Consider the following 27,006-nt stretch of genomic DNA (forward strand, 5'->3'; position numbering starts at 1 on the left):
TGCTCGTTTTTTCGTGTCATTCAAAGGGTCAAGATTTGCGTTTTTCCCACTTGAGTAAATAGCACTTTACATATGTGATTGGGATGCCCCTGAGTGGCGAATCACAGATAAAAGCCACAGATGTCCACCAAGGTTAAGGAGCGCATTGTGTATTAATGAGGCCTCTGCTCTGATAAACATTCAGCTGGCAGGCCCAAGTGTTGCCTCATCACTGTTATGCAAAAATCTGTAAACATGTAAAAGCTTAGCCCAAAGCTGAACAGCACTAATTCATATCCGCAGGGTTATCATTCTAATTTAGTTAAGGCATTAGCCAAATCAACATCTTCCACAGCAGCACAGTGGGGAGAAGTGCCCAGAGGTGGTAGGCTATGTGGCTGAGCTAAGTTAAGGCAGACAGAACTGGGGCTTAGCTGTTAGCCTCAGGGTCAAAGTGATAATGTATGAACTTAGCTCTGGCAGGCGAGCAGGCAGCACTACATTAGTGACCAACGAGTGTCTTTGGGCAGTTCCTTTATACTGAAAGCGAGGCAGCAAGCTTGCATATCAGCTGATCAAGATAAACATACATTATTTGCTATGCTACATCACAACCCAATGTTCTCACTTAATCAGATTCGTCACTTGTTTGTTTCTCATTTTTCACAGTGGTCACATTGACCTTGTTGTAGCTTGCAGTGTATTAGAGCCTTTGTGATTATGCTAAAATCCTATATAGTAATCACCATGAATACAAATGAGCAGAGCTTTTTTTTCCACACAGGAGGACGGATTTAGTTTCATTAAGGCAAGGTTGAGTTTACTGTTTGGTCTTAATTATTTACTCTGATTTGTGCTCAGTACACAATTTTTTAAACTTTGCCTCCATTACATGAAAAACTATATTGTATGCACATTTATAAGGACAGACAACATTCTGAACCACATACAGTTGAATATTTAATTATGGATGGGAGCGGGTGGGACCTCACTGACCACTTCCATACAGTGTAAAATTAATAGACAATTGAAACCACTTCAAGTCTGAAGGGGAAAGGAGAAGTACTGGTATGGATTGTTTTAATTAGGGATCAACCAGTCAAACCTTTTCAATTTAAAGACTAACTAAAAAAACAATGGCACGTAGTCTTATGAGAAGTCTGTCAAAGTCCGGAAGGCCATGATGTTTTCGCAGGAAATTGCCCCATCAAATGTATCTAAGCACTCAACTGTTTAGCTACCCAACACATGAATCAGAGATTACAAATAATCCATCATTTGAATTTAATCCTGTTAAAACCCTCCTTCTCAAACTGAAATTTACAGTTAGGAAAGACAGCACACCTCTTTGATGAGCTTTCAGGACACTGAATCGTGAAACTGAAACCCTCATAAATGATGACAATGGGGGACACATAAATTGCCTTTCTCAGCTGGGATAGTAACACTGCAAAACCTTTGATCAAGAGAATCGTCATTCCATTGACTTATACTAAGTGGTTTGGTGTTTTTTGATCACTGATTGGTTAGGTTTAGGCAAACAAACCTTATTGGTTAGGGTGAGAAAAATACCTGTTTGGACAGCCTGATGTTGCCTGGAAAACAATAATTGAACTTGACTTCTGCTCTCCTCTGACTCAACAAATCTCTGACTTTTTCACAGAAGTGGTGGTGGTCATACCCACTGCCTGGGGTCAGCTTTGTCTCCTTGGTTATCAAGTCAGTGGAGGGGAAATGTGTTTTCTTTGGTAGTTTTATGTCACTTTAAAGTGTAACACATTACATGCCTTTATTAAATAATGCTGTGTTTAGACTTGTGCTCATGTTCTATTTTTAAGACCACCCCGCATTCCGTGTTAAAATAAATATAAAGACATTTCAAAAGGATCTCTGTATTGTGGCTGCCTAGCAAATCATGCATACTGTATTTGCTTTATAGGCACACTGATATATATCTTAGAGAGATACAAAACTCACTTTTCCAAATGCAAACATTCAGGTGTGATGTTCAATAAGCGTTTGGATTGACTGACAGCATTATATTTGTTTCACATTTATGTAAATAAATGCAGTTTGTTTGATAATTCTGCATACAGTGTACTTTAGTATTACAGAAACAAGGTTTTTCTGTCATTTAGTTCTATAAAGACACTATATTGGATGTCATAGTACATTCTTTTTTCCCTTGGTAGGGATACAGAAATGCATGTAGTTTGCTGAAACGTGGAAAAGATATTGAACACAGCAGGGTCTCTACCAAAGGCCAAAAAAAAGACAAGTTATTTTGATAACTTGTAATGCTGTGGAAGTGTGTGATCTGTTGACTTCTAACTGTGGCTACTTTATAACATCTTGTCTGAATACATTCACTCAGCTCAGTCATGTTCATCTCTTTTGAACCAAACAGAGAAAGGCAGCTTGAGCTTACAAGAATCACTGAAGTGTAAATAGTCTTGAACACAGCACTTACTACCTTGTATCATAAAGTAGTTACTATCCTCAAAGCAAATGCTTTCTGGAGTCCATCTCATCTGCATTTACAACATGTTATCATTTATCAAGGTGCACTGATGGTAGATCAAGTGAGTAAAGTGAAAGTTCCTCATGATTATAGTGAACCGACTGACAATTTACAATTGACCATTAAAAAAGAAGGCAAGGTCTGATTCTGAGATAGACCATCCAGTTTTTCTTTTTTTTTTTAAGTTGAAAAGCCTAGATCTGTGATGTAATGGGTGTCCGTGGATGACAGGAGGTTATTTCTGTGTGTGTGTGTGTGTGTTTGCTTGATTGGCCTGCCTGTAGTACAGATCTGTGTCTTACGGTGCGTTATGAGGAGGAGAATCAGACAAAAACAATAACCACAGACTGTTGGGCAGCTGAAATCTTGTAGTTCAGCAAGTATGGATACAGACTATCCTTCCTAAGCTGAAACAATTAGTATCCTCAGTTGCCAAGCAATGGGAAGTGTAATCAAAATAAAGGCTGATATAAATCAGTAGTAAACATGCCCTCGCCGAACTTTTTCTTTTAGTGTGTCGATGGAATCAAATTCTAGAATATTTTAAATACAATGAAGTTGGTCAGTAAATTTGTGTCTCTTAAATAAATGTTGATAAAGATTAAGAGATTTTTGTATTGCATTATAGAAAATGTCCTTGCTTTTCTGGAAATTGGGTTTATCAAAGCACTAATGGCCAGTGACTGATTATTCAATTGAATGCAGAACATTTCACCCTCTGTATGTGGTAGTTAACGTGGAAGCAGATACTTCATGTTTTCTGCGAACACAGATTAGATGAATATGTAAATGTATCTGGCTGCCTTACAGCAGTGCTACATGCACACATTTCTGTCTGGCCTGTGTTCTCCCACTGAGTATGTTCAAGAGGCAACACTGAGTGGGATGACTAAGGTGCAGCTGGCAGTGACCCAGGTTAATATGGTTAAAACACTTGAGTGCCACTGTTTGCAGTCACAGAGATGTACAGGATGCTGAATGCAAATAGCAAAACAGAAGTCCATGGAGGGTGTGACACTGTTGCTGGTGTAGAAGCAGCTGTACTGAGGCCTGCTCTGAGGCTGCGGTGGCTGTAACTGTAATTTCCCCACAGTCTGTTTTTGCAGACCTTGAATCAAATCAGCAACTTTTGTAATGAGACTCATGTTCTGCAGGAATTCTAATTACACACTACATATACACAAAGCAAATTTAATTTTCAATATGCTTGTTACACAGAGCAGGGAAGTATGGGACATGGAGGGCTGGAATCGAATGTGTTACATTCTTTAAAAGAACAAAGAGGAATTATTTTAGAAAAACTGCTTGTCATCACAATACAGAGAAAAGTAAAGTCACAGAATAAGCATTATTGTTTTTAAAGTGTTGACAAATGCACTCTGCAGGGGCTTTGTAGCACAGAAAATATGAACCACCAGACCTCTGAGTACTCTTCAAAACAAATATCTGTGAAGAAGAAAAATAAAAGCTCTTGATTCTGATCTCAGGAAACAAGAACTTGTATAATCTTGAAGATGCGTACCGTCAAAGCACTGTAAAGACGCTGATGTCATTGCTGATGTCTTCTGACAAATAAGTCTGCTACAAAGGTTTTAAGGTTCTGGTAACCATTTGATTAAAGTAAAGCAGTAAGCAAACTGACAAAGGTACACCTCCAGTCCTCTGGTGGCTGTGAAGTGGGCTCAAAGTGCTTTGGGCAGCTTGTAATACATCTGACTTCACCCAGTCAAGTACATGGAAATACTGAGGCTCTTTTAAGCCATAATCATTTAAGAATTGGATATTAGTAGCTAGCCATGACAGGTAGGCTACGGTAGAAAGTCATTTAAAATAGCTGATGGTGCGAATCAGATGCCCTAAATATATCTGCGTTTGAGGCTGATAGTAATGTAGGCTACATAATCTGTGAATTTTCTAATGATAAAAGGTGAGCTTATCTCTTTTAAATCCTTAAATAAATGCTGTCTTTCCGGTGATGTTTTATGAAAATAGGCCATGCACTGTGTGCAGCATGTTTGCTTTATTATGATAGGGAGTTTCAACTCTAGTCAAGCATAAGATTTGTCAGATGATCATTATACTTTTAAAGCTGACCATGCATGTGTGCAAGGGCAGTTGCATAATGTACGAATTAAAACGCAAATTAAGTGTCCCAGCACAAAAGAAGTGAGATAGAAAACGTTAACCTTTACGCATTACGGATAATCTCTCAACACAACTCTCACATTTTCGCAGTTCACTAACTGACAGAGGTACCCTACCGAGTGGAAGTATTTGCTGCTTTCATACTTGTGCTGTTTATTAATCCAGCCAGCCCAACAAAGCCGCTGAATATTCATGATAGTGCCTCCAAACGTCAGGACGCAGCGGCGGCTCTTTCTCTCTGACCGAGAGCGGAGAGGCTGAGAGGAAAGACGGAATGCCAGAGCCAGGTCGCATCTTTCCCACCAACAGAGTGACAGCATCGTTTGACTGCATTTTAGGAGAAATCTGCCCTCGACTCGTCTTACATTGCGACAAGGACAGCAGCGGTGGACTGACGGGAGGAGAGACGGAGGGAGAGAGAAAGGGGGCAAGAAAAGAGGAGGGGGGGGGGGGTAGTGAAACACCGCCTCTTTTTTTAAGCAAGCTCATATTTGTGGACGCTCCTCGGGTGCATATTTGCAGAGCGGGACGGAACAAGTAGCCACAGCGTCTCTGTCAAAGGAGATGTGACAGAAAAGCAGTGATAGTAGGAAAATGCTTCACAACAAGCAGTTATAGCAGCGCATCTCCTGTAAAATGGACGAAACATATTGGGATTAAGGAACTGGCGACTAACCACGTTTAGGGAAGAGATGTTCAGTAACTGTCGGAAGCTGTTCGGGAGGATGATGATGATGATGCCTTCCCAAACGTCATTTTCTCGCTTGTAATATGTAGCTGAATCAACGAGGGAGCAAGTAAAGCTGATTCTCGGCTAATGAAGCCCGTAAAAGCATCCTTCACCAGCTGGAGCAGAGCATTGTGGACGGCAGCAACCTTTCCCAGCTCGAACTTCCACGAGACGACTCTGGTGCCCTGCTACGAAGTGAGCTCAGCCTCCTGAGCTGTCCGTGGTGCTGAACAGACCAGTCCGCTCCACGGATCTACCGTCTCTGCAGCGAACAACAAACAAAAAAATCATAATAGTCACCCATCATACAACAGACAGCAAGGCACACGTGGACAGCTGCTGGGCTTGACTGAGTCAGCCAGACAATATTCTCTTTCATGGCTGTGGCACGCAAAATCAAAACTTTGCTGACCGTCAACATCTTGGTATTCGTGGGGATTATTCTGTTCTCGGTGTACTGCAGGATCCAGGACCGATCCGAGGAGCTCATTCAGATAGGACGTATTTCTGACCAGAGGCTGCGAGCCAGGAATGGAAAAGTTTCCAACTTGGTGGACAGGCAGTCTATTCTTCAGCGACTGGAGAGGCTGGAGGATGTGGTCTACAACCAGTTAAACGGTAGGATACGGCTTGTCGTTTCTTCGTGGTATGAAAAGTGGCTAAATTGGCATTGACATTTTGGAAGATGACCACTGTAAATAAACCATGTTATATATAGCATATAGCCAGTCTGTAGTATGAAATGCGTGATGCACTCAGGTGAGTTTGTTCTCAGACCTGGACCATGACTCATGCATCATTTTCTGTCGGTTTGCAGCTTGGTAGGGAACTGAACAACTCAGCCTTTCACACAAGAAACATGTCAAATGTGTTGGTGAATGAGAGTCTGCTTCCTTGAACTTTCTTGTTAAGAGGCTAATGAACCAGGGTGATGCTTTATAGTGCAATACCTTCTGTGTGCTTACGCTGTCTCTTTAGTCATACTTTACTGGGCTATATCCTTTAACAGCCTTTCAGACTCTAACATCCCCCATCCTAAAGACTTGTTGTAAACTTCACGTGAACCTGTGCTTCAAATATTTGTGTCTGTACTTCTCTGCACATTATATTCTTCTTTAGTAAAAGTCTGCAATGTCTGCAGCAGCTTGTGAAACATGAGATTTAACAAGCAGGCTAATGACTCTGCAACAGTAAGACAGACTTGAAGGCCTGTGAACATTCTGTGATCTGTTCCACTCAGCAGAGCCATTCTTTAAAGTCAGCAAACATTTGACTTTGCATATCCTCACAGTGACAGTTTGGTTTTTATTCACAGATGCCAGAGGCTTCAGACGCCTCATAATGAAAACGTAGAAAGGCTCAAAGTTAATGTTAAAGCTTTAGGTAAATTCATTAAATTAACGACATCTGTGACTGAAAGTTTAATTATAATTAACATTTAGTCAATTATTTTCTCAATTAATTATTGAATAGTTTAGGAATGATTTTCTAGATCCTGATATTCTATACTACTTACTAACATCTATGTTAGGGAAATCAATCAATAGATCATTTTACAGCAGCTCTCTTTTTTATTTTTGCCAATTTTCTGCCATATTTTGTATCTAGTTACATTGGTTACAGCTCTCAGCAGCATACGCTGTCGTGGAAGTGACTCCAAGCCAAAAAACGATTGCCAAGGCATAAAGAATTTATTTCACTTGTGGCAAAAAAAAAGAGACAGCAAATAATATTGCGCCCTTCTGACTTTTGTTCAGGTCACTGTTAGGATAAAAGAAAAAATACTTCTTGAATTAAAAAGTATTTTTCCACTGCTATCTTTCATAGAATATTGATGCCAAAAAGAACATGCACAAACTTGGGACTACCATACAAATGTTTTATCGCTTGCACATAAAATCATGCAGAGATTCTATAGCATGTTGGAAAGCATTGGCATGACTTGACTTGCATATCAAAAGACTTGGTGATATAGTAAGTTACGACCTTTTGAAAACTACATTCCAGTTAAAATTGGTCAGAACCTGTTCTTTACAGGCATTCAGACACTTATTCACATTGATCTACCAATGCTTCCTTTTCAAAAGCTTAAACATCTTGTTTTTAAGCAAAATAATGCAAAGACATCATAGAGGATTTGTTACCAGTTTGTAAGGTGTTACCAACAGCCTGCCTGTCAGTTAGCAAAGTTGAAAAGGTGGGCTGGGCAGGAGGAGACACTGTCTGCTTGTGTTATATTTCATGTTTGTCACCAATAGAGGTCAGGAATCTTGCAATATCCATTTCACAATTCAGGCCCCTGTAAGCTGTTAAATTCAAGAATTATACAGAACAGCAAGCGAAAACATTTCATTATTAAAGATGAAGAATCTTACACTAACATCATTTTGAAAGTTCCACAGTAAAGGACTTGAAAGTGCATTTGACACTCTTAGCAGGACTTTTTATGGCTTAGTTGCCTCCAAAACATTGCGACTGCGGACTGTTTCCTCAGGATCTTGTTTTTAAGCTGGAGCCTCAGCAGCTATTTGAGGGTCACTCTGTCACTTTGATTTATGTTTGGCATCTGGCATCCATTCAACAGCCACTGCCTTTCAAAGAGTACAATGCATCCTCTTAGTCACTAGCTTCATATGAAGACATTGAAAGTATATCAGTGAACCACATATAGTATTACTGGTGTGGGAGAAAAACACACCATGTCTGCACAGCTCTCATGGACTGAAAAGAAAATTTGTACTTACTTAACTTCTATGTGAGATCATACAGTGATCTTAACCCAGCTGAGAGTGTTTGTGAATAATAGTACAGTCCTTATACAATGTATCTGACTTTTCCCCCTGAGTGTTGGCTGGAAGGTATTCACTTCCTCTAAGGCTAGACTTACACAGTCCACATAGTCAGCTTCATTAATTATTCTCAGAACTGACTCTCCCTCTGCAGCATGGTTGAATCCAAGTAGCTGGGGCATGGTCTCCCACAAGTGCAGAATGTAACAGTCAGTTCCGGAGTGAAGAGAGAAACAGGCCACAAACTAAGTGCAAAGCTGGCACAGTTTCCTGCCTTCCAGTTATCAAGTGAAGATACAAAAAAATAAAAGTACTTTGGATCCTGGAGTGAGTCCCTGAAAGCTGTTCAGAAAGATGCGATACATGTTTGATGAATTAGATTCATTCTGAATGATTTCATTCTGTTTCAGGCTGTTATGCTGAATTTCAAAAAGGGCTTCACGTAACAAGTCCCTAAATGTCTTTCAACAAATCAAAGTATTCAGTGTGACTCTGACAAATTCAAATGTACAGTTTGCAAACAGTCTTTTTCCACGCATTGAAAGTCAGGAATTATTTTTTTTTTTTTAAAGGCAGTCAACTGCATCTGTGCAATTTATCTTTGACGGAGGCAGTTGTGCATGGAAACATTTGCTTGTTGACACAATCTCTCCGAGATTTGTCTCAAGCATTTTAATAGCATACTTCATCATATCCTCATACTGCAGGTGACCATTCTTTCCTACATCACGCACAGACCACAAATCGTATTCTATGGCTATAGGGAATAACTACTGTGAGGGGAGGACTCAATGCGCCAATAACTATTACCATGTCCAGGAGCAATATGAAGTAATTGCCCATTCCCTCTGTTGTTTATAGCTTACAAACAGCGTGCCACGGGAGCTGCGGCAGGGTCCAATTAGATTTGAAGGACATAAATAAGTCTGAAAATCCCTTTTTTATAGTTGTCTGATGGACGATCACTGAACTACCAATGAGTAAACAATGGTCAAGCTTTTTCAGAAGCCCCATTCTGCACAGAAATAAGCAATGTGAGGGGTTATCAGCAGCTCTGCTCCACTGTTGATGCCATCAGCCTTGGAATAATCAGATGAGGGGAGTTTAGGGTTGTTAACAAGCTTATGGAGCACTGTTTTGACCCTTAAGTACCGTATTAGAATCTGTAAATACCTCTTCACTGGTACTTACCTGCTGAAGCCTTGAGAGGCTGAGGGGCCCTAAATGAACACTGTGCACATATAAGATAAGCTGCTATTATTTGGAAAGTGATGGAGATGCACATTGTTAAGACTGATAAAGATTTTGAAGGTCTATAATTATATGGAAGTTTGAACTTAACATACGTAGATGTCCAACAAAATGTAATTTCAATTACAACAGCAAATCAGGATCACAGAACTAATTCGATCTTTGCTAACCCCATGTTCCATGTAAAATATTAAACCACAACATATTTTTGGTGTAGTGTTTATCATTTTGAGCAACAAAGAGGCCATATTTAAAACTGCCAAACTTCATTTGCAGTTCTTATTGAAGTCGCAGACTTTTTTATAGCATATGCGGATTTTTCGGACATTTCTGATATGCATGCCCGTCGTCGATTTCACAGTTTCTTCCTGCAGTAATACATACTACATACTGTGTTGGTTTGCTTTTTGTTGTAGGTGGTATCAAATACAGCAAGTGTTCGATTTTTCCTACTCTTTAAATTCAGCGGTTGAGTCATTTTGACTAGTACAAGATCCTGAAAACTTTATGCCTCAAAGGTGTTGAGATGTATACCATCACACCTTTGCCACATTTTTCAAACTAGAGTTAGGGTAGACATAGTTAGATCAATGTATTAATAGTTTACTGAAAGGTAGATATGGAGCTTTATTATAAATAAGAAAGAGATGACCCAACCACCATCTTATCTAGAAAATGCAGGTTCTTGCTATTGCCTTTTATTCAGGTGCTGAGCAGGGGTACTATTTCTAAGATTTTATGAGCAAATGAAGGCTTCACGATCACTGTTTTGTGTTAATTATTTGCTTCCACTCTATTAACAGTAAACTAACCAACCACTGTCTCTGGAGATGCAAAAGTGTCCCATGCCAGCAATTTTTTAAACTAAGGGCAAACACTGCCTTGGATTAAGTAGATACAGTGGCATGAATTTTGTTTTACAGACTCAAGTTCAATGCAAATGTCAGACTATTGCTTCTTCGCTTTTGCTTTAACGTGCTGCTCCAGTTTCCACAACAAAACTAATTGGTTAGGAAGTGCTGGAAGAGGTCTTCAGATCAGTTATCTATGGGTGTTTTAGTGCAAACCCACCAATGTACATGTAATCTGTTACGAGTTGGGCCCCCCGTGGCTCAGTGGTTAGAGTGGGTCGTCCAAGAACTCTCGCCGCTCAAAAAGATTGGTGGACTAACAGCTGGAGGTGTGGCAGTCCACCTCCTTGCCCTTGTGCAAAGTACACCCATGCTCCCCGGGTGCTGTGATTGGCTGCCCACCGCTCCAGTATATAGCATCTGTCTCCATGTCTGATCCTATGCATGTGTGTGTTCAACAGGTGCCAACCTGGATGGGTCAAATGCAGAGGAGTAATTTCGTGTGACTACATGACAATAAAGTAATCTTAATCTTAAAGTCAAATTCTAGCATAAAAAATCCTCTGCAATTTGTCAAAGTAAAACTATGTGTTTGATCCCATAGGCTGCTAAGTTACAATCATTATTACCAAACCATTATTAGCATGATCTGTTGTAGATGATACAGGTAGAACTAGTTTAAACTATTTCATATACTGTTTTTTTTAAATAATGATAGAAGGTGAATGGGTTGACAAGTGTTTACTGAAGAGGGGAGAAAAACAAAACTAAAATTAACATTTTTTTTTAATTGAAAATTATGACTGATTCTATAAAGGAAATTGCAGTCTGCAAAACTAGTCAGTTTGCTTCCTCTCTTCTGCTGCTCACTGCAGTTAGACAGTAATGCCCTCAGGTGGTGTCCCACACGCTCATAAGCTCATAGACTTTACGTAAGGTTGATGTCGCAAGGCTTGGTGTAGGCTTTACAAATTTGAAACATCATGGATTGGGGCATTAAACAGAGTAAAATCTAAAAACTCCTTGTTTGAATTTGGATGTCAATAGTTTGACTGTTGTCTCCTTAATAACTTTGAGACAAAGGTTTTTGTCATTGTTGTTGTTTCCAACAGGAAACGTTTGCAGTGGGTTGTGACCCTGTATGCTGAATACATCCATGTAAATAGAAAAAAAAAAGTTTCACTTGAAACTGCAGCTAAACTTTAATTGGGTTAGACTTACATTCAACAACCTGACCCTTATTTCACTGACTGCATTTACCTTTTGCATTTTCTCACTCGAAGCAGAAATCTTCTAAAAATAGGTTTTTCAAAAAACAGATATTGCTGTTAGTAAATGAATGTGCTAGTATTTACTTTACTCTTCTGACCAGCGCAAGATGTATGATTTTTTGATCGTGGCTGTTGTCCCACAGCTCACGGTCACACTGAGCTTCCTGTCATCAGCCACGCGTGTCACTCCCATCCCTGATGGGTGCTGATGGGATGGCAGCCTCAAAGGCCCAGCTGCAGCACCAGATATGCTTCTTATCTATAATGCCCAATTATGGCAAAGAAACTAATGCTGTTTATATGCTAAGCCTGCTGGGGCAAAGGCTTGATGAGAAAGAAGAAATGTCACACTCACTGTCTCCATGCTGACACTCGCTTGAATCTTGGACTGTATCTTAATGATACATATCAAGGTGCGCGTGTTTGTTGTGTAGTGTGTGTGGTGGTGGTGTCTGCAGGAGCACCATATCTCAGAGTGCTAAAGCCTGATGAAATGAAATATATTCTAATAATAATATGCAGATGAGATGCTGGTTGACAACACAGCTTCAAAAAAAAAGAGACGAAAATCAATTCTGCTCAGCCTTGAAGAATCATGATAATGAATTCGGTGGCTCACCTGACAATCAGCAGGCAGCCACAGACAATAATGTCAATTTCACATGGAGTGAGCATTCTTCTTATTAATGCTGTTGGCATAGAGTCATGGAGTGATTATATTACCAAAAGGTATTGGTGACATCTAACAACAGAGGGGGATGTGCTTGTTTGCAAGACAGGATAACTAATTATGTGGATAGTGTTTCATTTAAGTGTCACACTTTGATTGTTTATCCTTCTTTTCCCCTTTTTTTAAAAAGTGTCTTTACAAAATGATACTCATGCCTATCAGTACAGGTTAACCAATACTATAGATGTTAGCAAATTCAAATGCAATATTTCACTCAATCTTGTTTTCATATCAGTCTTTCAGCTTTTTAAGTACACATTATTTTCATTTATGTGTAGTCAAAGCATACTGGTGCCTACTGGTTCTGCATTGATTCTGGTGCGGACACGTCACCTAAGCAACCAACAAAATAGTATAAAGTAGAATTAGAATATTGTAATGAAATAATAGATCTGAACCAAACCGTTGTCTTCTCCTACCCTTACCCAGGCACTTTTTATTCCTAACCTTTCAGTGCCTAAAGCTAACCAGGAAACAATGTTGCTTGACACAATTTTTCTTCTAATGAGCAAACAGCAACTAAAACCTAGAGAAAAAAGGGAGGAAGTGAAGTGAACAGGAACAACTGGGAGCAATGGCAGCATGGCTTTCTATTTGCCAAAATGCAACAAAATGTGGACAAATAAGCTTTACATCAATCCCGTATTAAATCTTGACACTTAAAAGAAGTGATAATAGACAAAAACCCCACATGCTGCACTAGGGATTGTCCTAAAAATGAACAATGTAGGATTTTGTGTGAATATGAGTGTGAAATTGCTTTATTCACAGTGTGTTAAAGCAAATTAAGCAATATGTTGTAATTCATACGTAGAGTTAAAGTGGCATGAAAGAGCAACTAGACAGAGAATATTTGTTAAATGAACTGACACATATATCATAGCACCACTGCATTTATACTCTTGTCAGCTTGATGTAAATATTGATGAAGACAATTGATGTCCAGTAAATGAGTTAGTGTTTAGTAAAGACAACGGTCGGTTAGGTCCTTAATTCAATCATTTTCATCTTGCTTCCTGTCTACAGTTTGAACTCCATGCAAAATTTGGCTTTTATATCATATTGAATACAGATTGGTCACAAATATCCCAAAGGGATAGAAAATGAACTAAATGTCACACCTCTGCTCTGTGCTCTTCATTTGGTGTACTTGCTCTACATTGCAGACTCTTGCCTTTTTTGGAAATCTTTGGAAAAGAAACAATGTCATTTTTTTTTATATAATGTAGGGGTCCAGTGCTGTATTTTCCTAATCACACTTGCCATCCCCTTGATGTGCCTGCAGCTGTTATGAGTGGCAGTGCTCGACTTAATGCAGCTCTTCTCTCGGATTTCAATATTTCATAGATTTGTTTTGGCTCTTGAAGGTTTTAAACCAACAAGTTATTTTCTTCCTCTTCAAAAGATTACTGAATCCCCCCACCTCCCCTCAACATCAATATTCAGATCTCAGCTGCATCACTTTGGACACACATGAATCCACTCTTGCTGTTAAACAATATTCAAAATTGGGTCGTCTCTAATTTTTTTGGATTGTTTTTGTTATACAAAGAAATCAGACACATTCTAAGGGTTATCTGTGTAATTTATAGCGGTTTATAGTTTTACTGTATCATGTCATGGATTGTCAGAAAAAAGCACAGATGCATACTTTGACACGATGAGATTCATATTGTTTCCTGATGTTACATCCAGTTAACTGTTTGGATAGGAATGAAGCCTCAGTGGACAAAACAGATGCTTGGTAGTAATTGCTTCATAGTGAAATGATGAGGAGCCACAGTGCTGTGTGGGGTGTGACTTAAATAGGAAGCAGTGAAAGCAGACGTGCACCATAGGAAATACATGGTAATTTGAATTATTATTCAAATTTCTATCAGCACACACTGCGTCTCTGCTTCACGTTGTCCTGCCATTGTGTTACAGCTTCAGCACAAGTTTTGAGTTATTCTCTCCTTTTTTTGACCACAACATAACAGCCGACTTGCTTAATGCTTTTATACAAAGTGCCTGAAAGGGTCATGGGTACATGCATTTTTAACTTCCATGGTTACAGTGGGAATAGAGCTCTTAATCCTCAGTGTAGCTGTTGCTGGTGGGATGCACTACCTCCAGGCAAACTCTGTCCATTTCTTCCTTTCAAGGCATGCATTAAAAAGCATCTGTTTTTCTTTGTAGGCAATGCACTTGTTTTGTAAGAAACGTTGCTGTGTAAGAGAGGTATTTGGGTTTTTCTATTGATGAATTTGTGCATAAACAAGTTTCCTCTTTTCTTTTTTTTTCACTTTTTTACCCAGAATAAAAGACAAAACATAAAGGAGGAATCAAAGTCAGGCAGAGCATAGTCACAACCTCAACTGACCTATCAAGCACCATCACAACAGTGTTTTATCAGCAGCCCCATCAAAAAAGAAAAAAAAAATTGAAAATAAACCAAAAGTTTACAGTGACAGCCTGTAAACAGTATCAGCTTCCAGGCTGTGCTGATTACATATCACAGTTGTTATCTAATATTATGCAACTGCTACTGAATCTTAAAACTTGTGATGGAGATCTCATCCCATCATGGATGGGATCAGAAGCAGTGGAAGAGAGGGGGAAGTAGAATTACTCAGCCACCGGAGAACACAGCTGGCGGGCATTGTCCAGCTTCCAAGACTCACGCAGAGACAGCAAAGCCCTCCGAACTCGACTCTCAGAGTATCTGTTGTATTGTGCCACATGGGCAGCTATGCCAGATGGCTAGTGCATGATGTGAACTCCACCCTTACTTGACAAAATGCCACTGCATTGGCTGGTGCAGAGCATGCTAAATCCCCCCTTTTGGGAGAAGCCAGTTTGCAACCATTCAGCTCCAATTACAAATCTTCAGTAGCACCCGAGGATTTGAGGCCACCCGAATATGGTGATTACTCAACAGTTCCTGGAGGGGTGAAGCTCAGTGCTGAGCTCTTCATTGGTATGCTCTGTTTACTTACTGTCTGTGAACCCATCTGTTGATGTGGAGAACAGACGAAGTTCGATTATTCTGTTGAGGTCACACGGGAAGCTTGGCTCACATAACAATGATCTGACATTATCTTGCAGTTTCGTGGCATTTTAAATCGCAAGCTGTGGTGAAGGCTGGTGGGACAAATGACATCATGCTCTGGTGACAAAATGTTAAAAGTGTAGGCACTAAACAAACGCCTATTTTTTTTTTAAAAGGAATTTTTTTCTTTTTGTGCGATACATAGAAGTTAAAGGTTTCTTCAATATGTGGTTTAATTTTCAATGAATAAGTATTAGAAATTATTTGACAATATTTAGAAATTGCAGATATTCATATCATGTGTGGAACTGAGATAATCATGGTGCTCTTTTTTATTGGATTTTTTTTACTGGCCAAAATTCACATTTCCTTTAAATGTGTCATTACAGTATTACCACAGGGAAGTTCAGTGTACAGTTTACAGTTAATCAGTTCCAAAAAGGCATTTTCTGCACAACTCTTAGTGTTCTAGTAATGGATGGAAGACAGATACTCCTGCAGAAAACTGTAGTCTTTACCCCAAGAGAGTCCATTTGGAAAAGCAAGACCTGCGTCCAAGGGGACCCAATCATTCTCTACTACAGTACATATTGAATGTAGTACCAAATGAACTATATCAATTAAGTTTAACCTCTTCCCCCCTGGAGCCCATTGTCCTTGCCCTTGGTTTACCAGTTTTCTTGTCCTCTTTTTATAAAGGTCAAATGTTTTCTTTTTAATTAAATCTCACTCTAGTGTAATGATACTTGTTCGAAGAATTTCTGCGTATCTGAATACTCCTAAATTCAATGTGTCTTCAGTCCAATGTTGTTTGACCTTTGAGGGTTGAGACCGTTTTTATGTTGGAAAGGCCTAGCAATGACGGTGGGCATATTTGCAACAACATGTTCATCACAAAGATTTTTTTCTACCTCAGAGCTTTAAAACCTTTGAATGTCAACTTGTCCTCAAATCCAAACAAACCATTTGCAAAATAATTTTCTCAAAACTGCTATCATTGTTTACATCCACACTACCGCTATTTATCAGTGATTTGAACCAATTGGACGCACACTCATAAAGCCATTACTCCACATTGAACCTTTCTGAATTGAGCAGAACAACAGCAATGAGTTTCAAATGAGTTAAATATCAATTTTAAGAGGAAAATAAAGACTTATTTTATCTATTAAGCTTTTACTTGTTTTCTTTATATCTTTTATATCTTATGTCCTACATTAGAAAGTATTTAATTGGATTCCCATTTGTGCAACCTTAAAAGAAAATCTACTTTAAGAGGTTTTTCCACAGAGTCTTCATGTAGTTTGAGGAAGTAAAGTGACCCACAAATGTTTTGGAAGATTAGATAACTTAAAGCACTGATTTCTTTTTTCACTAACTAAGTCCTGCCTTACCCATCATGACCTGAGGTGATGTACTGTATGTGTCAATTTACCTTTGAAGCCTAGAGAAACACACACATTGCATCAACATTTTCAAGGCACTCTAGATTAATTTTCTAAGAATATTCCTAAAGATGAGGGGGACATTAATAATTTACAACTAAAGTTGAGGGTGTAACCTTGCAAGTGATTTTTGTTAATGTTTTTAGTTTCAGCAGAGGCTGAGAAATAAAATAGAAGCATCACTAGGCAGTTTTAAGTATTAAAAAAAAACTTTGATTTCAGAAGCATATGTTTTGAACAAGTCTATAGGTCTGAATTTGTAAATGCAGGATCTTCCGAAGCCTGGCAGCTGGTTTTGAAGTTGTATTACTGCTGCAACCAGTAAAATGTCTCAAAGATGAACATTGTCAGACGAGCTAAGAAATACTTAAAGACTCATTTTCTAAACTGCTTTACACACTGATTAATGCCACACACCCCAGGATGGTGCATATGGATTAGGTTCTGGGCAATTAGTGCCCCAACAAGACTGCAGTGTTAACAAACGTTAACAACTGAGTGACAACCTGGAGCCGGAATATTGAGAGGCAAAACAGTAGATCTCCGAAGAATCCTTGTTGGTGTCAACATGATCACCCTGGAGTATCTAACTCATTATATTCTGTTATGGTATAAGACGTAGAATTTGTCATCGTGTTCAAGCGGGAGTTTGCACCATTCCATAGGGCACAAATATCACAGACTCCTTGGTTTATACAGAAAGTAAACGAAAAGGTGAGAAGTGAGTCCATTATGACATGTGAGTTTGATATTTTTTCATACATTCTGCACAACAGTTTGGAGCTTAATATCCTGGGTATTTCTCAAAATATATATAACAGAAACCCGTTGTTAGGATCTGTCATTGTTGTGCACATATTGAGGGGGAAAAAAAACACATGCACTAATTTCAGGGAAAACAAAGTAAATCTGGATAATAATTTGGAGCACGATGTATTATACAAACAGTTATAAACTGTGCTTCATACTAAACATGTCAAGCTTATCCACCATGGAAGTGACTTGTTTTTCTGTTTATATATATATATATATATATATATATATATATATATATATATATATATATATATATATATATATATATATATATATATATATATATATATATATATATATAAAGACAGAGAGAGAGAGAGAGAGACAGAGAGAGGGAATTTGTTGTCCTTGTTTAACCAGCAATTAAAGAGGACTGATGGAGGAAAAACTTAGAAACATCTACCTTTGAGAGAAATAGTAATCTCTTTTTGGTAACATTGCTGCAATGTGCTTTATTGAAATGGTTGTCTGCTGCAAATATCAAAGATTCAATATAAGAAAATACAAAATGAAGCAAGGAGAACCGTGATTAAAAAAACAGGCAACAGAATCTTCAAAGAGTAGAGGACAAACTTGAGGTTTAATGCAAAATTTGATGTACTACCAAGTTGTGAAGTCAGAAATTGGTACCATGTCTATTTTATCTGTTTTCAATCAATGAAAAAAGTGGAAAAAAATATTGCAGTCATTAGGTTGGCTCTGTATGTTTTGTTTATTTCACTTCAGGAAGAAGGGCACCCCTGTAATGCAACTTGAGCGTGGACACTCATATCGGAATCCCCGTGGCTTTTTGCCTGTACACATTTGTGTTGTCGTCATAAACCTGCAGCACTACTAGCAATAAGTGCTAAAACAATACAAGCTGTCCATCTATCTTTTCTTCTTGTAAATCTTTTCCTAAATAGATAAATGTTTCTCATGCGTTTTGTTTTAATGTGTAATCACGTTCTCTCTAATATCACATGCAAGACACTTTTAGTGTCTATCAACCATCAAATCTGATTTGTAATGAATCTGAATGGAGTCAGAATTGAAAAATGTGGTTGGTAGTGTGACCACAGCCTATGGTGAATGTAAAACGTTACATAAAAGAACTGAGTCTAAACTGAAATGACAGAATGTGTCTTACAGCTGTGCACTATAAATTCTCTCTGGTCGCTATTGTGGTGTTGTCCCTATGTGTCCCTCAGCCTCTGCTCATCTTAGTGGCGTCTGTGTCCCTGTGGGTTTGCAGCCTTTTTATTGACAGGCAGTGCAATGATGCCCTATGGATGAGCTCCAATGGGTCTTGGTGCTGCCATACACCAGTTCCTCACAGTACTAGAGAGTGTCAGTAAGCTGTCCTTCTGCATGGCCTCTCATCTTACCTTTCTCTCCCCTGTTTTCTGGTAGTCTGCTTAAGCCCTTGGCCATCTACATCTGTATGACTGTCTTTCTGGTGTGTCATCTTTTTGACAGGTTTAGCAAAGCCCATGGGACTGGTGGAGGGACCTGGGGGCCTTGGCCAGGGGGGAGCTCCTGCCACTCTGGGAGAGGAGAGTCATGATGCAGAGGGGAAGTACGAGGAGTACGGCTACAATGCTCAGCTCAGTGATCGCATTTCCCTTGACAGGAGCATCCCTGACTACAGGCCTAAAAAGTATGAGAATCTTGTTTTTTTTCCTGTTATGTACATTTTTCTTCCAACTGCAGCTCTACACATGTCTTTTCGTCTTACTGGCGGGCTTGTGTAATAACCTAAAGGGGTTCAAACTGGAAAGTTTGCTAGTATAGTCCCAGTAGTTGTTTTTTATTTTGTGAAGTCACACAAAGTACAAAACTTTTGCTCGGAAATTGACACATTGCACATGTGCAGTAAATTCGTAATTTGCTATTTAGAATCTACAACTCGGCCAAGACCAGCTCTTATAAATTAACTATGTAGGTTCAGATCATACAGATCCCATAATTCTCACACCAGATAGTAGATTGAACCGGCATTCTTTTACTCTTGATATTTCTCACTTCTGACGGTGCACTGCTCTGTCCTCTCTGTATCTGTGTCAGTCTCCCATATTAACACATAAAATTCATCAGTAGTGAACTAGCTTTTTACTATGTGAGAAAATGGAGGTGTGGTATGAGAAAAGTGTGAATTGTACTCTAAAAGAGGGTGTTGGCAGCCCTTTTAGTCACCTTAGACTGTGCAAGCTAATATCACCATATCATTCAATACAGTCTCCCAGCAGTTCATGAAACTATCATAAAACACAGTCTATTGATTCTACTAACTTCTCAATTTACATAGACATGTAAATGATAACCACAGGACTACAATCTAATCATCCCTGGAGCACTCAGTATCACATACTGCTGCTTTGTCAGAACCCTCAACTCAATGCAAAATGTAAACTTGAATAGGTAAACAAATGAAGTGTCGCATTTCTGGATCTTTTTCTGATACACTGGATTAAAGTCATGAATCTGTGTATTTTAAATCAGATCTTTTCCCAATCCCAAACAAGCACCATGAGTGCCTAAAGAAATGACCCATTAATTAAACAAACAAGTGGGGAAAAGCACCTGTTCCATGGGGGTTTCACATGAGTTTTATGTTGATGAAAGCAAGCCTCATATTTTGGAAAGTTCCATGACTTTCCATCATCAAAATACACTTTGTCTAAATCCCAGGGATGCCAGGGACTTTGACAAAAAGTTAGGATTTGAGGTCTTCGAAATGAGAATTTGTTGGTCTCACGATATACCAAGAAACTGTTACAAACATGTGTTTATCACTTTTAACAAAAGAAAACAGGGGAATTGAGAAGCTGGAGAGTGTAATGGTGGAGTTACTTACATGATTGCAAAACAAGAAGTAAAGGTTATCTCCTGTTTGATCCAGCACTTTTTGCACTTTTCTTTTTACTTTAAACTTCACTTTTGTTCAGCATTTGGTTAGATTCAGGCACCTTGTTAGGTTTAGGTTTTAAAACATATTTGACAGTCCTTACACCTGCTACAGTTAAGAATCACATTTGTTCTAACATATCAGTTTCAATTGAAAAAAGGCCCAAATATAGAGTGTGTAATAAAGAAACCTATTTGTCTTTATCTGTGCTGATAAAATTTGAGCTGATGGTGGAAGGGTTTTGTCAGGTGACACACATATACAATAAATAATTTTCAGTATAATGATAATAATGCTGATAATAATATAATATTTAGAAATTTAATTACATTTTCAAGGTACAGTTGTTCATCTTGATGACCTTTTTAACAGTGACATTTGCTGATACTTTCATCCGCCTCCGTCTATTACAAGACAGGAGATCTTACAAACTGTAAAATTCCTTTGAGAATTTCCCCCTGTCTTCTAGTTCAAAACTTTTCATCTTTCACATCTGACTTATTGTCTGTCTCTACTTAATCCCTCCTCCTCTCTTCTGTCACTGTAGTTCAGGCAGTTTGGCCGCAGGGTACTTTAGGGACTTGTCCATGTGGAATAGCACAAAAGCAAATTACTTTAGACATGCCCAATCCCAACATGAAAGGATTTTGAAAAGAGGGTGGTGATAGTTGAGCTGTTTTTAATGTTGCAATGAAAGGAAAATGCTTCTTTTTTTTTTTTTTCTTGAATAAGAGTCCCAGCTTACACCCAGCGAGCAGCATTAATGGTCCTTTTTCTAAGAAATGTTATATTTAAAATGTGAACTACAGCAGTGAGGGCTACAGGGGTTTGGGGATAATCAGGGCTGCCAGTGGCGTTTATATTACACCGTGTCAAAGAACAATGGCAACAGGCAGAGGCACTGGGAGGAAATCTGACAGCCGAGAGAGGTTTCTGCGGGCTTTAGAGGGGATAACAATTCATTTCATCCATGCTGCTTTGTTCTGAGCTCTTTGTCACACCCAGAAAATTAGACAAGATTGGAACGGGGGGAGAGAGAGATTTGCTAATTAATAAAATCAGCCAAGAGTGTTTCAGTAATGAAAAGGGTTTTAGGAACTCTCAATTTTTCTTAAATAAAAAAGGAAGTGAATAAAACTAAAGAGTTGGCATTGCTCAGGTGTTGGTTTCTAATTTTAAATAATGCCAACTTATGTATTTGTGTATGGATTTTGTGCTGTTGTGACTTTTGGCTTATCTCCACTGACTTTTATAGAGTGGAATACCTCTTCCTTCTGTCCAACCTTTAATCCACCATTCTCTAATTTCCTAATATAAAAGATGATTTTTTTTTTTTGGACAAATAAACAGACATGCGGCACATTTTGTTTGGTTATTATAAATTCAATCAGCACATAGGAAACTTTTTTGTTTTTGGTTCATTTTGATGTCACCAAAGTAGAATTTTTTTTAGAACTAAATAAACAACAAAGCAAAACTCTCAAAAGTAAAAATAATATTTTTTTTAGCATGTTGTGGCACTACATCCCGTGGACCTTTTGGGTGATTTACAGCCTGACCTTTTCTGGTGGCTGTTCTTAAGTGGGTGCTATGAGGTGAGATTAATGGGTTAGTCACATATGTTGAGCCTAAAGTCAGAGGTTTTGGTGTCATGAAGGTGGCTTATTCTTTTTAAATTGGCTAGCAAGAGTATCATAGTAACCTACTTTGTTGCAGTTCATGTTCAGCGTTCCAGATTAAATTAGCCCAATCTCAAAGAAAAGATGTTGCGTCTTTATGTCAGTAGAAACCTAAAATATATCACAGGGGTGAAACTGTCAAAATATTTGTGTTTGTTTGGACAAACCCACCTCCTATTTTCTTTTTATACATTTACAAAATACATACGCATACATAAAATAATAAAAACAAGTAAAAAGAATAAAATGATGATACAAAACATTAACTTCTATCAGCTGTGTCTTGATATTTGCTCATTGTCACTATCTGTTTTGTTTGTTAGTTTTTAACAAGTTCTGTTAAAGACTGACTTTCATTTTTCCCCACCTGCTGTTGCTGTGTTCTGCATTTGGGCCCTTCTTCCAACCTGTGTACAATATTGACTTAAAATAGTATTTATAACGCAGAGGCAAACGTATGCGATTGTGTTAAGTAAGGTTAAATACAATTCTTGTCATGGTTTTCTCCAATTTTCAGACCCGCATGCAGAAAACTCTCAGGAAGCAAGTACATGTTCAACAGTTTATTTACAAAGTGAAATTGCTGGCTGGAAATCCCCTAGAAGGCGGCTGACTGGAAACCAGGGAAACGGCTGGAACTCTGGAAGATGGGAGCACAGGTTTATAGAGTTGTAAGCGGGTCTTGCAGAAATGATGATCATAGACTTACAGGTGAGTTGTAGAATTACGGCCGGAGGGAGGATACAATGGGGCTCCGGAAGATTAGCGGCTTGGATCCAGACAGCGGTTCTTACTGTGAGCACGGCGGAGAGCGGACAGGGTTCGATCAGGGAATGGAGCACGGAAGGAGGTCGGGGCTGCCAGTCATTGGTTTGATCCGGGATAACGGAGTTTTCAGGTGAGGAATTGAGATGCAGGTAACCAGGCTTGGCTCAACCAGGAAGCAGAGTAACCTCGGGAAACAAAAACACGACAGGTTATCATGGAAGGGTCGCAAAAGGCTTGAGGCTTGAAGTTACCACGTATGGCTAACACTCAGGGGCCGAAGGACTAGCAGCATGCTCCTTAAATGCTTCTCCCTGATGAAGGGAAACTGCTTGCAGGTGTTCGTAGTCAGACTCCGGACTCAGCCACCATGCTCACAACGCCATCTGGTGGAAGGAAAAACATAACACACTCCCGGAACCCAACAGTACCCCCTTCTCAACGGCCTCCTCCTGGCGGCCCAGACGAAGTGGAAAGAAGGGAGGCCTCATAATCAGTAATCATGGAGGGGTCACAAATGAAGGAGCGGGGCACCCAGGAACGGTCCTCGGGACCATAACCCTCCCAGTCGATGAGGTACTGCTAGCCCCTACCCCGCCGACAGGAGTCCACGATCCGTCGGACCGAATACACTGGGTGCCCCTCAAAAACCCGGGCGGGTGGAGGGGGCTCGGCCATTAGACTGGGGGTGATAACCAGAAGTGAGTGAAACTTTCGCACCAAGCGCTAGACAAAATTGCTTCCATACCTGAGAGATAAATTTAGGGCCACGGTCTGAAAGTTTTTCTTGAGGAATACAATGAAGGCGGAAGACATGCTTCACGAGAAGCTGGGCGATCTGGAAGGCTGACGGGAGTTTCTTAAGAGGGATGAGATGGCAGGCTTTAGAAAAATGATCAATGATGGTTAGAATTGTGGTCATACCTTGGGAATAAGGGAGTCCGGTGACAAAAATCGATCGCTATGTGGGGCCATGGTCGTTTGGGTATTGCCAGTGGTTGAAGTAGTCCAGCAGGAGGACGATGAGATGGCTTGTTACGGGTGCACACTGAACATGCAGCAACATACTCCTTGACATCTTTATGTATGGACGACCACCAGAACTTTTGTGAAACGAGGGAAATGGTGTGACTGGTACCGGGATGGGCTGAAAACTTGGCACAATGAAACCAGTGGATAAGATGGGAACAGACTGCGGATGGAACGTAAGTTTTCTTTGGTGGACCATTTCCGGGATCTGGTTCAGTCTGCAGGGCCTGTTGGATTATGTCTTCAATCTACCAAGTCAGAGAACCGATGGTGCAGGCAGGTGGAAGGATAGGTGCCAGGGTCTTGTCGGCATCATCACATGAATATTGACGAGATAATGCATCCGGTTTAGTGTTCTTTGATCCTGGGCGATAAGAAATAGACAGGTTAAAACGGGAGAAAAACAAGGACCAGCGGGACTGACGGGAGTTCAGACGTTTAGCGGATTGTAAGTAAGACAGGTTTTTGTGATCAGTCAAGACCAAGACTGGATGTTCCGCCCCCTCCAGCCAATGACACCACTCCTCCAGGGCTAACTTTATGGCTAAAAGCTTGCGGTCTCCAACATCATAATTTTTTTCAGACTGCAGGAAAAGAACGCGCAGGGATGCAACTTCTCATAAGGACCTGAACTCTGAGACAAGACGACTCCGACTCCAGTATCAGAGGCATCGACCTCCAGGACAAACTGTTTCAGAGGGTCTGGCTGGACAAGAATAGTAGTTTGAGAAAACTTCTGTTTCAAGGCGGAAAAAGCAGAGTTACCTTTAGCATTCCAAGTAAAGGAGACCTTAATGGAGGTTAAAGCTGTTAGAGGGGCAACAGTTTGACTGTAGTTTCTTATGAATCATCTGTAGAAGTTAGCGAAGCCGAGAAACCTTTGTAACTGCTTCCGTGATTCAGGGATGGGCCAGTCCAGAACTGCTTTGATTTTTTTCGGGGTCGGATCGAACCTGTCCGCTCTCAAGGATGTAGCTCAAAAAGGTAACCAAGGTTATATGGAACTCACATTTCTCGGCTTTGACGAATAGTCGGTTTTCTAGCAAGTGTTGTAGGACTTGACGGACATGGTTTTGATGTTCTGAAACTGAGTAGATTAGTATGTCGTTGAGATAAACAAAAACAAAGACGTTCAAAAAGTGACGGAGAACATCGTTAACCAGCGCCTGGAAAATAGCTGGTGCATTAGAAAGGCATGACCAAATATTCAAAGTGGCCTAGGGGAGTTTTAAATACGGTCTTCCATTCGTCTCCCTGGCGGATATGGACGAGATGATAAGCGTTGAAGGTTGAATTTTGTAAAGATGGTGGCACGTTGAACATGATCAAAAGCAGAGGACAGCAAGGGCAAAGGGTACTTGTTCTTAACCGTGATTTGATTTAATCCCCTGTAGTCAATGCATGGCCTTAGAGAACCATCTTTCTTACTTACAAAGAAAAAACCTGCTCCTAGTAGTGATGAGGGACGAATTTTTCCAGCGAGAAGGGAATCATTATTATAGTTTTCCATGCTTGGCGTTTGGGACGTGAGATATTATATAAAGCCTGCAGGAAGGTAGAGGGGCCTCCAGAAAAAGATCGATTGCACAGTCATAAGGCCTATGGGGAGGGAGCGACAAAGCTTGATGCTTACTAATGCTCACTCGTTTGAGATCGTGATATTGTTCTGGAACAGAGATCAGGTTGATTTGGTCCGCTTCTTCCTGAGACGCCGGAGACAGATTGGGCGGAAATGCAGACTGTAAACAGGTTGAGAGGCAGTTGGTAGACCAGGACTCGATTCGAAGTTTAGTCCAGTCTAAATGGGGATTTTGTTGTTGTAGCCAGTTAAACCCCAAGACAATGGGAGGAGGAGAATTGGGAAACACAAAAAAAGAAATTGTTTCCCGATGATTACCAGAGATTATTAGCTGAACGGGTTTGGTTTGTTGAGTGATCTTAGCGAGTTCATTTCCGTCTAGGGCCGTAACGTTCAGCGGAGTTGGAAGTTTAATGGTTTCGATCTTGGCTTGATCTACCAGATTTTGAGCTATCAAGCTTTGTTCGCAGCCAGAATCTATGAGCACAGAGAGTTGCAGGGAATCATTGTTGAATGGAATGATCGCAGGAAGTGTTAAACGGGGAGATGGGGAGAGAAATTTTTGGTCCGTCAGTTTCCCCATATCTACTGATTGCCTCTTTTGGGCGGATTGGACAGGTTACAATTAAATGTTCTGAGAAACCACAATAAAGGCATAGATTAGAAACTCTTCGTCTCTGTCGTTCTTCCGGGGTTAGTCGGGCCCAATAGTGAGCGGAGGCGCCATCTGCTGGAGAAGACGTGTTAAATTGCAGGTTCTGTACAAGGCTTGTTAGATATTCCAGGCGTTGACTAGAGGCGCTTTGTTGCTCACGAAGGGTGTGGAGTATTCCTTCATGTGATTAGATGAACCGATGTTGTTCTGTTAATGTTCTACTGAGAGCTTCTGCTGGGTCTGTATGTCCTGAGTGTTCTGTCATGGTTTTCTCTAATTTTCAGACCCACATGCAGAAAACTCTCAGGAGGCAAGTAAACGTTCAACAGTTTATTTACAAAGTGAAATTGCAGGCTGGAAATCCCCTAGAAGGCGGCTGACTGGAAACCAGGGAAACGGCTGGAACTCTGGAAGATGGGAGCACAGGTTTATAGAGTTGTAAGCGGGTCTTGCAGAAATGATGATCATAGACTTACAGGTGAGTTGTAGAATTACGGCCGGAGGGAGGATACAATGGGGTTCCGGAAGATTAGCAGCTTGGATCCAGACAGCGGTTCTTACTGTGAGCACGGAAGGAGGTCAGGGCTGCCAGTTAGTGATGTTACCTCCAACACCGAAGCTCCGAAGCACGCTTCAAACTCGACAGGGTAGTTATAGTGAAGCAGTGGGCCGGAGCTTGCTTCATGTGACGTCACTGATGACGTTTGAACCACTTCACTGCTTCATTCAGACCGAGTCAGCTGACTGCTTCGAGTTGCTGTGCGGAGCTTTGAACATTTGCCGCGATTCAGTGTATTCAAGATGGCTGAAGCCCCGGTTCATGTCCCCGTTCTACACGTATTATACGTTACGA

At 40.0% G+C, this 27,006-nt stretch overlaps 1 protein-coding gene across 1 annotated transcript in view; it reads left to right on the forward strand.

Moving 5' to 3' along the window:
- Positions 1 to 5,115: 5,115 nt before the first annotated feature.
- galnt9 (polypeptide N-acetylgalactosaminyltransferase 9) overlaps positions 5,116 to 27,006 on the forward strand; it is a 134,808-nt gene continuing 112,917 nt past the window's right edge. The window contains exons 1-2 of the mRNA XM_075468387.1: positions 5,116 to 5,993; positions 19,018 to 19,198. Of these exons, the coding sequence (XP_075324502.1) occupies positions 5,753 to 5,993; positions 19,018 to 19,198 (422 nt within the window). The 5' untranslated portion in view covers positions 5,116 to 5,752. The remainder of the gene's footprint in view (positions 5,994 to 19,017; positions 19,199 to 27,006) is intronic.

The sequence above is a fragment of the Odontesthes bonariensis genome, chromosome 6, assembly GCF_027942865.1.
Source record: "Odontesthes bonariensis isolate fOdoBon6 chromosome 6, fOdoBon6.hap1, whole genome shotgun sequence".
Lineage (NCBI taxonomy): Eukaryota > Metazoa > Chordata > Actinopteri > Atheriniformes > Atherinopsidae > Odontesthes > Odontesthes bonariensis.